At 38.2% G+C, this 12,795-nt stretch overlaps 1 protein-coding gene across 1 annotated transcript in view; it reads left to right on the top strand.

Annotated features, from left to right (window-relative positions):
* The first annotated feature begins 900 nt into the window (after window positions 1-900).
* Window positions 901-12,795, top strand: part of LOC149045689 (uncharacterized) — a 21,921-nt gene continuing 10,026 nt past the window's right edge. The window contains exons 1-7 of the mRNA XM_089205942.1: window positions 901-1,222; window positions 1,368-1,403; window positions 1,977-2,225; window positions 5,494-5,766; window positions 6,421-6,702; window positions 7,149-7,283; window positions 7,653-7,680. Of these exons, the coding sequence (XP_089062068.1) occupies window positions 1,126-1,222; window positions 1,368-1,403; window positions 1,977-2,225; window positions 5,494-5,766; window positions 6,421-6,702; window positions 7,149-7,283; window positions 7,653-7,680 (1,100 nt within the window). The 5' untranslated portion in view covers window positions 901-1,125. The remainder of the gene's footprint in view (window positions 1,223-1,367; window positions 1,404-1,976; window positions 2,226-5,493; window positions 5,767-6,420; window positions 6,703-7,148; window positions 7,284-7,652; window positions 7,681-12,795) is intronic.

Consider the following 12,795-nt stretch of genomic DNA (forward strand, 5'->3'; position numbering starts at 1 on the left):
TCTCTGCACCGGCTGATTACTGATCAGCAAATTACAATCGTAAATAGCAAGGAAATATCTGCGTGTGTATCAGTGACAGTTAGTGATAGCTGTTAATGTTATAATGTTATTATCCAAACGGTTTTACCGATGCGGAAAGTATTAGTATAAAATCAATACCAAAGTTCTGTATTAAACGATATTTGTATAATTATCATCAGATATCAGTCATACTTGGCTGATTTTTTGTTTGATTTAACAAATTCTTTTACATAATTATCGATTTCAGTGTAAAATATTGACGTATCAAATTAAACAAACTGGTTGGTTCAAATATACACATGAATAGTTAATGGATTAACATCTTTTCCAAATTGTTTTCCTCTTTCACGGCGTTCTTTCCGGATTCATAAGCGGGTGAGTGCGACGAGTTCAATTTGTTTGTTAAGCTAATGATGTGTGTAGTCAAATATTCCAAGGCTATATTAAGCCACTTGTTTACTCACCGAATGTGAATCTTTCTTTTCATGTTCACCTAACATCCTCATCCGAACTGATATAACAGATTGTGAGTAACCACGCTTGGACTATCATTTATCAGTACGCAGGATAAAGGGTCGATAGGGATGGTTGAACAAACGAATGGATCTAAATAAGGGAATTCAGACAGGATACTCTTCTCTGAGTATTATTAGATTTATGGATAGTTTTTTAATTGTTACAACAAGTGAATTTCAACGTTTCAGGCTACGGCCATCAACTGCTAAAACTTTTACAATAAAGTTGAAAATCAAAAATTGTCAACGTTAAAATCCTAGTTTGTTTCTTTTAACATTTTTGCACAGTCATCCATTTGAGCAACACAAAACAGTGTCATTTTCCCTGGCTTTATAACATAATAAATTCCTTACAGATGTTGAGAGAACACGAATGAGGCTTATAAATAGGGAGCTGTAAGTTGGGTGATTTATAAGCTTCAAGCCATCAATCTTTTTTAACTTGGAGATGTTAGTTCGAAGTCTCCTTGGAAATTAGAAACTGGGGATATCGACACTAATAATTATGTATTTTGGTATTCTTTTTGACAAGCAGCAGATTAATGCAGCAAAGGAAGTAAAGAGCATAGGTAGAGTGATAACATGACATATGACTCTCTGCGCACGACTTATTGTTTTCAAAGGTTGTATGGCGTGGTCATCTTGGAGTGTCTGCAAAGAATATAACCAGAACCGGCAAAGAGTCGGTAAGTGACAATAGATTGCAGTAATAGTTAGGCAGGAATCTTCAGCAGTTATTCTCAATGGATGTTTTCTCTAATATAAATAAGATGACTCAATCTCCAATTGTTTCTTACTTTAAAGATATTATCTGAATAACCTTACTTCCAGAATTTAACTGCTCAAGAACTCGGGAATCACGTGAATGTAAGTGGTTTTGTGTATGAGGAGAAAGTAAAGGACACGTTTTTGGTAGAAAATGCTGCACACATATCCCTCAACTATCCTTTTATCGACTTCCAAACTCTTTGTAAAATACACCTTGGTTTTACCAACCGAGTTGGTTATGGAGATTGACCGTAAATAGTTTCCAAGCTGACGTTCCGAGCGTTAGCTCCTACGAAGTTCAAACGGTCGAAACGTCAGCTTAGAAAATCTTTATGGTGGCCAATTTATATTAAATTAATCCTGAGCTCAAGAGTCAGTCGGTTACCCGTAAATCATCGCTTTAGTTTAAACGCTCTCTAAGCGGTTCCCCTTCAAATGAGATACTCTGGACTAAGGATGGGTTCAATCTTGGTAGCAACAACACTACCACGAGTGAGTTATGGAGATGCTGGTCAATACACATGTAGCGCTTAAAACAGTGAAGGGAAAAACGAATCAGCTTTTCACATTACAGTCACAGGTAAATGTTGACTCACTTTTGTTTCATTCAGTTGCTCTTCTCATTCTTTAATGTTTTTTTTTTCGAATTGTACTTGTTAATTCTATGCCCAGGTCTTCCTGAAATTAATCCTGAGCTCAAGAATCAGTCGGTTGCATATAATTCATCGCTTCACTTAATTTGCTTTCTGAGCGCTTTCCCTACACTTACGGTACACTGGACTAAGGATGGGGTGAATCTCGGTAACAACAACACTTACACGATTCGTCAAGCAAGATTGAAGCACTCTGGTCAATACACATGCAGCGCCAAAAACAGCAGAGGGAGCAAAAACTCAACTTTCTGGATCGAAGTGGCGGGAGGTACGGTTCTCATTTGCATATAGAGAGATCTGGAGTCGAAAATCAGTTTAAATCTTTACCTCGATGAGGAAAAAAAATTCCATTCCCTGGTACCAAATCAGATTTAAGGGCTTGAAACCACATTAGTTTAAAATTGATTAAAAGTAATGAAAAAAAAAGAGTGCTCTAACGATGATAACATTTAAAGAGCGAGAACATGACAACTAATATATCAAATCATGTGAATTAATTTCGTGTTCAGACACATGTAATTAATTTTTCGGCAGTTTAAACCAATTGTTTTTTGGAGCGTCGAGCAATTTTGACTTTATAGATACCAACATACCATTTTTAGCTCATTCATTCTGGAAGCAATGAATGAGGTATGGTGGTGAAGCAATTGTTGACGGAAATTGTGGATCTTGAACTGAAGTAATTTTGTATGCTACCCCTCCCCACTTAGTGAAAGTCAAAATTAATTTCGATGAAGTTCAGAAACTCACGAGGAAAGAATAATTGTATGGTTTTTAATAAAAATAATAACTCATATCACATTTGCGAACTTCTAAAAATGCAACTTGAATCGAGAAGCCGAAATGTACATCTAGGGGGACCCGTAGCGGGTTCATTTCAACACACTCTGTGACCAAGCGAAAGAGCGGAAGAGCATAATGAAATTTTTTCCGAGCTACAATATTTCGGTCCGGACTTGAGGCTCGCTCGAACAAAAAAAGCAATATCTATCCGGTCAGTACAAAATGCAGACTGCAGACCGCAGACCGGGTAAAAATTGCAGACTAGGTACAAAATGCAGACTGCAGATAAAATGCAGACTGATAATTTATACTGTTTTCGTCTGATAGGTGATAACATGTCATCTTACAACTTACCGAGCGTCATGCTTTTCCGCGACCATCTTTCGCAATTATTTGTACTATTGTGGAATATTCCTTGCCCGTTTCTTGATCAAAATCATTCTTAGTGAAATTTCAAGCCTTCATACAATCTCCTCACTTTGCGCGCGTGTTGGTTGGTGAGATTATATAATAAGCTCAGTTATGCACGCATTCTGATTGGTTCTCAGTTATGATCTATTGGAGGACGGACAACTTGGAATGTATTTGTTAAGGAGATGTAGATGTAAATGAGGTTTCACCACTGAATACTTAACACGCGCAGTATTCGTGAAACAATGGACAGCTTTGCACATGGTCCGTACGATTCATCTTTTGAGCTGATATGTGTCCATTTCGTTGACAAAAATGCGGACTGAGACCAAAACTGTTCCTTCGACTTAATATATTTCCAACGTTCAAGGGTATTCCTACACTGATTTTCACATATGTACTTTATATTGCTATTGGCTTACATGAGAAACAGGCTAATTTTTATGGGGAAAAGTGTGAATGAGCTGGCTCCCAGGGCCCTTTGATTTGTCACGGCATCTATTATAAAAGTTCGTTTAAAATTTTTGACTTTTTTTTTCTCCCTTTTAAATACCCGTGACTAAGGAGTCATGATTTCATGTATATTTTCAAAAGTGGTAAAAGTGTATGCGTCATAGTTTGTCGAAGCGGCTATCAGTGCCTCATTATCTGAGGGCCTATTTACATGGAGGCGGGGTACCCTAGGTACGTGAGGTAACCCGCCTGGCCGTGGTCGAAAAATAAAACGCGTTTACATGCAATCTTACAACCCCAGGTTCTGGGGTGAGGTTTCTTGAGGTTGTCGACACTAGTGCTCACAACTGGGGAGTTTGAGCATACGCGTCCCAGGCTTATGTCTCGAGAAAGACGAAAGATTTTAATTAAAATTAAAATTAAAATTCTCGGACACCTATTTATTTATTCATGAAATCGTCACGCATTCTGTTACGCGGTGTGAGGTTACGCGAGCAATCTTTGACTTAATACGTTATCAGGAATAATTTGTTATATGGTCCACTTACAACGCTAAATATTCCGAAATGTGGACATTTTACACTCCTTGTGTGTCCGTTGCGGTTTCTGGTGATTTCTGCCATGAGACGGCTAGGAAATGTACAAAGTTTTAAAACATACGTGTTTCGCTTTAGAGCTTTTTGCCATGAAAGCGGGTCACCCCACCTATCATGTGAACGTGATCAAGATAAAATAAGAAATCATATGAACAGGCAGGTTACCCTACCCCGATGCAAACAGGCCCTTAGTATTTATTATTGAAGTTAGATAGCGATTTTTGAAGAAACATCCATGCCAACGTTTCATTGAATTGAAATTTGCAAAATCAGCGACAAAAACGTCGAAGAAATGTATGAAAATAATCCCGCTATTACGTCGTTATGAACTTTTGCTACAACGGAAAATTTGAGTGTATAAAATGACGGGTTTGACCACAGGCGGCCAAAGCTCACGTCTCGAGAAAAAAGTTAACGATTAATTGATGAAAACGTCACGCGTTGTGTGACTCTGTGTTAAGTTAAGAAAGGAACCGTTGAAAATTTGAACACGATATAAGGAATAGTATGGGGACCAAAATTAAGTCGAGTTACAACGAGAAATATTTCGAAATATGAACATTTTACACATAAAATCAATAAAACTTACTCACATCACGTGTGTCCGTTGTAGTTTCTAGCGATTTCTGTCGTGTTAAGCTTGCTTTACCATCATTGTTATTATGTTAACAGGAATAACAGTGAATGACCCTGAATGACCCTGAATCGCTTTCTTTGCTGGAGATTTTCGACAGCTTCAGCGTACCAGACACTGAAGTATAAGTGTACATGTGTCATGCTATCTCATGACCTATGACTTAATCGAATTGAAGGGATTTCTAAATTCACCGGAAGTAATGCTGTTTTTCCAGCCAAAAAAGCTACAAATTTAAGTTTTCTTGCTTCCAAATTTTTCTTTTAAGCTTTAGTGGATGTTGAACGGAAATTTCAATACTTTGCTAGATAAATGCTTTTGACTGAATAATACCCAGTAATTACTGCTCCCGCTTCCCGCCTTCTCCCGCCCCCGTTCTGCCGGGCTCCCGCCCCCATGTCACCCTCCACAAGATGTGAAATCGTTTAAGAAAATAAAATAATGTTTTGATGTTACGTTGGGCTGGCTAATACCTTTTAATATCAAAAGAGAAGAAAACCTATTGCAAAATAAACTTGGATTAAAACTAGGCTCGGCACTAACGTAGTTTGCTTTTATTTTGATACTAGTTAATTTAGGGTTGGATATGGGAGGGGGGAGAAGCGGTTAAAGAGGACAATGCGACCCTTTGTTTAGTTTGATGATCTTTTTACTTCAAGTCTCTCCCCAGATCATTGAGCCTCCGAAAAGCCAATCTGTTACCGAAGAATACCCTGTAAACCTTAGTTGCGTAGCCTCAGGTATTCCAAGACCAACCTTCGTCTGGACTTTTAATAATGGTGACCTGCCACCTGGTATCAATCAAACCGATCACGAAGGAGAATCATTCGTAGTTTCGCCAAGTGTCACGAAAGGGATGAATGGGACTTACAAGTGTACAGCAAAAAACAAAGCAAACACAACCAGTTCCTCAGCAACTCTGCGTGTTTATGGTAAGTTCAGTTATAATGATATTGATAAGGATAATGATGATGATGATGATGATGGCAACGACGACGATGATGACGTTGATAATGACGATGATAATGTTGAAGATGAAGAGTCAAGATGTCCGCTAGAGAAAATTTATTAAGTCCTCTCTCCTCAGGAAGTGATAGAAAACCACCTAATGAAATTGTTGTAGTACTTTAGAATTTAAACGGACGATCATCTGCTTGAAATCAGACCCGCTACCGCAGTGCTGGAAAAGAAAAAACTTCCTGTTGCATGACTCACTTGTTGTGTCCATTTGACAAAAGGGTGTAGAAGAAAGAACAAGAGAAGATGGAACATTACCGAAACCTTAATTTAGAAGTTCAGCGGAGGATCTCGGGCGGTTGAAACAGTAATCAGGAAATTTAAAACATAAGAGCTTCAAGCTTGTTCTGAAACTCTTAGGAAAACCTTACGAAACTCACAAGGAAATACATCTCTTTTTTTTATTTTTTTTTTTCATCTAAAGCAACATATTCGAAGCATTCCTGGAGAAGGTCACATTTGATTCGTTCGTTTCAATGTTTTGTGTTTGTTTTTTGGGGTGTTTATAATGTAGTTGTAGTTTTAATGTGAAACCAGTATACTAATGAATTTCCCCTTTTTCAACGCAGGAAAAGCCTCTGCTCTAGTTTTTCCAGAGAAATATATAACACTCACAAAAGGAGATACCCTCAAATTGATCTGCATAGTCAACGAAGAAACAATCAGCATTATGTGGAAAAAAGATGGAGACCTAATAACAGAAAAAGCAGTTATAGAGACAAGATTAGATGAGGAAAATAGTAAACTTGATATAACTGAGGTTGTGGAAAAGGACAGTGGTGAATATTCTTGTGAAGCACGTAACAAGCTAAGAACTGTGGCTCGCTCTGTTGTGACAGTAACTGTCAAAGGTAAGTTGTTTAAGGAACCACATATAATTTCAGTAATCAACTATGTAAGGTCATTATTATAAAATACACGTCCACCTCTTATGTTCCTCACAAGCTTTTCCAGTGGTTTTTTGGTCTTCTGGGAACTAGAAATTTGAAATGAATTAAATTTGAAAGAAATTAAAAAAAACTGTTTCAAAACGAGTTTCAAACAGTAGCAGCATGTTATACATATTCTGTAATTCTTTCACCAATCTTTCTCTGTCTATCTGCCTGTTTTTTGTAACTTAACACATCTGCGTCTGTTTTTCCATGAGTTATTCCCCGTCACCCAACGCAAGCAATGAACAACGTAAATTGTTGGAACAAAAAAAAGTTAGCTCTCTATATGGATAGTTAGTGATATCAATTTTTTGCCGACCAGCAAATTACTTTCCTATTAAGCTTCTTCTATTATTGTGTTTCAGGAAATTCAGAAGCTCCTTCCAGCAGCTCATCTTCCTCCAGCAGTTCACTGGAGTGGTACTACATTGCGGGACCTTTGGCTGCTGTCGTTTTTCTACTGGCGTTCATTTCATACATTAAAAAACGCCGTGCTACAGGTAAAATGTTACCATACGAAAATAAAATGTCTTCATATGGCAGATTGTGGCTTTTAATACGTCAGTGTCTTGGAGCACGAAGGAGCTATTTTAAGAAGGTCATATTCTGCATTTCCAGCACTGATTTTGAAGGTCCCTCTACAGTCCCGGCAAAGCCCATTACTAATCAAATTACAAAAATGTTGCAAATTATATGAAACTAATTACCATGATGACCCACCTTATTCCTTCTCTCATTGTTTGACTACAGAGTCAAATATAAGTTACACGTGGTTTCTGAGTCGCAAGCTTCAACTTAGTTAATGATGTCATTCTTACTCCTAACGAAACGATTTCTTTCATCTCTTTCCACATATCTTTTGATGATAGCCCCACCTGAGGTGCCACCTAGGCTGAAGTAAGTAAATTCTCTTTTTTTAATGCTCATTGTTTGAACATGTGGTTGTATTCGAAGTTTCTAACTCTTGAATAAGTCTCAGGTGAGTAGCGATAAGCGCCACTGTTGAGAAAATAAGTCTCTTTTTCAGTTTGAACCGATTATATTCAAAATCAAGAGCACATGGGTCAAAATAAAAGATTTTCCTTTCGAAGCAGCAGCAGATTTCGAAGCCGTTCTTATCAAATGGCAGTCAACTATTTACCGACGTTCTTTCTGTTTTGAATTCCTCCGTCCTTCACTTGTTTTGACACCTTGTTTAGTATTTTTTTTTTGTTGTTACCAGTATGAGGGATTGTGGGTGGCATACTTGTAAAGAAGAAGAGAAGCTTTGACCCTTCGTCACTCTTTGTTACAGAAACTACAGTTGAAACACACTCAGAGTCTTGTAGAACGATTTAAAATACCACTCGATATATCGATTGTAGACAATACTTCGGATGGTTTTGGTTAGTATTTCATTTCTCGCGTAGGAGGCACGATATTCATATGACGTAAAATGCCGAAAAACACAGTCGGCGCTAGATTATCTTCAAGCGAGGTTTATTCAATCTTTTTCTTTTTTTTTTTTTTTTTTCAATAAAATCTCCTCCCTGGGTCGATGCGTCGAAAAAACGGGTTCAGTAAATTAGCATCCAAATTTCACCTATTTCAATAATTTTTCATTGGCAAGTGATAATTTTCTGAAGCACCCGGAAATGAAATGAAAAGAAAAAAAATTTAAATTGAAGATATAGAGGATATCTTTACCACGTTATGTTAAACCAGATTCAAAGAAGGAAAAGATAGATGGGTAACACAGATAGTTAAGAGGCGATCTCTGTAAGAGCGGTCCAGGGCATTTCGCATCGGAAAAAAGTTTTCCCTCAAACTTTACCCAATAAACTATCTTTGGTAACAAGTAAATAAAACCACATTAGTTTTTGGAAATACCTCAAAATAAAATTTTTAGAGCTCTCAAAAGTCAAAGCTGCAAAAGGCCCTTTTTTGACCTCTTGCGACATCGAAAATTTCAAATGTTGAATAGCCCGGTCCTCGTATCACACCGCATGCAACAAAAAATATTTTGTATTCTTAAAGTGTGTGATATATAAGGTGTATAAAATGCATTTCAATTTTGATATTCGTTTATTCAGAGGCTCGTCATAATTTATTTAAAAACACTCGTTGGACAGCTTTCTGAAATTGGTTAAAAGTACTCTTTCTTTCTCGATTGATATTGCTCAAGTCCAGACCAGACCATTAAAAACTCCGCTTGATTTCTGCTAATAAGATGTTTGGCTGCAGAAAAATATAAAAACATCTTGCACTTATTGATTTTCTTCGCCGAGGTGACTTCGAACTTTTAGCGATATTGCAAGCGTGACAGCCGATTATGCAAATTAGTTCATTGAGCAAACTCCGACCGTTTTATGTGAGTAGCTCAATAAATCCTAGATTTTAGCCATTTTAAGTAGAAAATATAGTAGGACAGAGCTTTAAACCACACCGATTAATACTTTAAGCATTTTAAAAGGCCAAAATTTGACAAATTTTATTATCTCGTGACGAAAGACGTCAACAACAACGTATCGAATATCATAATTTGATTAGCGCTCGCAAACCCTTTTTTAAAAATTTGGCTTCTGTTATTTCATATTTGAGTTCTGATGGCTTACGCTATTCAAACCTGTATGAACATTTCAAAATTAAACTACAGGATTCTATTTAGTGTAACCGGCGATAACAGCACACACTAAATTCACCGTGACCAGTGACTCTGTCACGTAATTCCATCGTGTAATTGTCCTGAATACTTCTCACGTCTAAATAAAGCAGCGATTTCTCGGATTTCTCGCTGAAAGGGAAAAAATGATATTTGGTCGTCACATCTGTCTGCATAACAGTCTCTGTTCATAAGTTTGAAGAGTTCTTGTAAAAAAAAGATATCGCATTCGCATAACGGGTGGACGTCATAACTAGATTGCATAACAACTGCACTCTGAAATAATTTCCTCCATTTTTGCAAGAGGTGCTGCATTTGTATCTTGCATTTTGAATGCGAGCTCAAAATGTTCGCATATGTCTCTTAGCATCTTGACTTTGAGACTAGACAACCTTGCTTCTCTTGCCAAAGAGCACACATCATAGATATCAAACATGATTGGATGTTTCAATCTATCTCATTCATTACTGTGTTCCTCGCCTCTCTCAAACACCCTTCGTCTACATCAGACGCGGATGCTTCTATCAAGTGGTCGTCTGCGTCGGTGGCATCATCCGATTCTTGTTGTATTTTAGATTGCTGTTTAAGGCACAATCTCGAGAAGAAACCCTGAATCTGTATGTTGGATAACCACTCTGTTCTATCGAACATTCTCTCTCCATCTATTGTGCAAGCAGTTCGCATATCCTTTGCTACTTTCACTGGGTTTGGTTTCTGCCAGTGTCTCATCCGATATTAAATTTCTGTTTCAAGTACTGCCTGACGTTTTGCGAAAGCCGTTCACTTGCACCTCTCTTATGAAGAGCCCATCCCATGGGAAGCTTTGATGTACTTGTCAAGGGTTCTGTGGCCACTGCAACCAGTTCAGTCGAACTTTCACCCTCTAATGACAATGACTGAAAGTAATGAACCCACTACCTCTTCACTTTGTCACAAAGACTTTAAGTCATGCTCGCAGGCACAGGACTTACATGATGAACTAGCTAGTTCATATGGAAGTCAAGGTCGGCCTGCGTCTTAAAATCTTCATCGCAACCAGGTTCAGGGCATTGATAGGAACTACCGTCGTTGCCATCATTGCTTTCTCCTGCTGATGCAGTTCGTCGAGCAGTAGTGGGGAAAAATGGAATCTCCTTCACCAGATCCGTCATTTTTTCTGTGGAAAAATTGCAATTTTAATTTTACCGAATAAACTTTCCAGACCCAACATTAAACGCTCTCCAAACGCGCAGGCCCTCTTGTGTAAGTTGCTGAAAGTGGCAATCGTGATGTCCGAGCCCTCGTAGAGTTGATACTAGCTTACTGTTGTGATAGCAACCTGCTTCATCCGATCTTATAAAGGGCCTCTTTTATTCCTGAATTTCTTAACTTTATGGTGACAAAGAGATTTTCTAGGACTGACAGCACTGAAAACCTTTTTTACAGCTGTTAAGAAGGTCTACGTATCAGGTTACTTCCAGGCTTTCCTCCTGTCTTACAACAGCGCTACTCACATGCCAATTGATTTCCCTCTAGGGAAACCATTCTGCTTGCTTTTCCCGGAACTTCATCGCTATGAACTTCATTGTCCAGTCAACTATTATAAATGCTTCATCTCCCTCCAAAGTATCGAAAATTTGCAGCTCGTACTGATCCTGGTTTCTGCTCTCAGGATATACCCTCTCCATTCAAAGGTCTTAGCGGCAGCATTTTTTACTTCATACAGATAGTCTTCTGCTTGAAACCTACCCAATTGCATTGTGTACTCAGAAATAGCGCCTTTTACTTCTTCAAGAACACTCTTCAACATCTCACAATCCTCACACTTCACGTTGTGACTGTGACTGCATACTTTCTGAACTTCAGTGTCACCAGCATAGCTCAGTGCAAAGACCCTACAGTGATCGGCACATTTGCTATCGTCCTCTTCGCAGTGATTACGGTATGTAGTCTTCAAATACAACTTGCTCTCCTGAAGCCTCTTCCGAACTTCTTTACACTAGTCCTTTTCTGCTCCCACGCTTTCCAATTCGTCTATAACTTGGAGAAAATCCTTGAAACCATCCGCTCCCTCAGCTGCAGTATCGTGTAAACCTCTATATAACACCACATATCTTAGAAATGGCCTTTGACTTTTGCAAATTGACAGAATACCGGCTCTTTAGCCCTTTGGAATCGCTACCAGGGTGTGTCGGATACTGGCACGCTGAACTTTGGCGCCAGAACTTCCCCTAAGTGCGCCTATGCTTTGCGCAGACCCACATTTTGCCATAACTGAGTCTTCTGCATCGAACAGGCCAGCCCTTGCAAAGATAAGCTCTCCTTCTGTGAAACTCTCTTTTGACAAATGGATTAAGCAGAGATGACTCTTTATTGAGTCAGTACTCTGAGGCAAGTTAAACAAACCGGAAACTCCTCGTGAGTCTTCTAACGAAGTTTCTGAAGAACGCGACTGAAAACAGGACTTCTTTTGGCGAATACCACTTCAAGAATTTAGTGTTATTAATCCCAAGCAAACCAGTACCGAAAGAGAAATATGAATTACAGCTAATATAATTACGCACTTTACAGTATAGATATAGCTAATTGTTGGAAAAATGAGGTCACACGTAACGTAATAATTTATTTCCTCAAAAATCGCGTGGTCCTTTTCCACAAGAACTCCCTAGAGTTCTGAATAGAAACTTTCATAAAGACAGGTGTGCAGACAAAATTTCTCTTATTCCTGCCGACCAGAATTCGGATCCAAAAGGCGATGTTATCGCTGCTTTATTAAGAAGGGAGAAGCAAATGAGGATAATTACACATGTACAATTTAATTATGTGACAGTGGTCACGGTGTATTTCAGTGTGTGCTGTTATCGCCGGTTACACTAAATAGAATCCTGTAGTTTAATTTTGAAATGTTCATACAGGTTTGAATAGCGTAAGCCATCAGAACTCAAATATGAAATAACAGAAGCCAAATTTTTAAAAAAGAGGTTTGCGAGCGCTAATCAAATTGATATTCGATACGTTGTTGTTGACGTCTTTCGTCACGAGATAATAAAATTTGTCAAATTTTGGCCTTTTAAAATGTTTAAGGTATTAATCGGTGTGGTTTAAAGCTCTGTCCTACTATATTTTCTATTATATTTTCTACTTCTAAGATTTATTGAGCTACTCACATAAAACGGTCGGAGTTTGCTCAATGAACTAATTTGCATAATCGGCTGTCACGCTTGCAATATCGCTAAAAGTTCGAAGTCACCTCGGCGAAGAAAATCAATAAGTGCAAGATGTTTTTATATTTTTCTGCAGCCAAACATCTTATTAGCAGAAATCAAGCGGAGTTTTTAATGGTCTGGTCTGGACTTGAGCAATATCAATCGAGAAAGAAAGAGTACTTTTAA

Source organism: Pocillopora damicornis, chromosome 5, assembly GCF_964200805.1.
Source record: "Pocillopora damicornis chromosome 5, jaPocDami1.2, whole genome shotgun sequence".
Lineage (NCBI taxonomy): Eukaryota > Metazoa > Cnidaria > Anthozoa > Scleractinia > Pocilloporidae > Pocillopora > Pocillopora damicornis.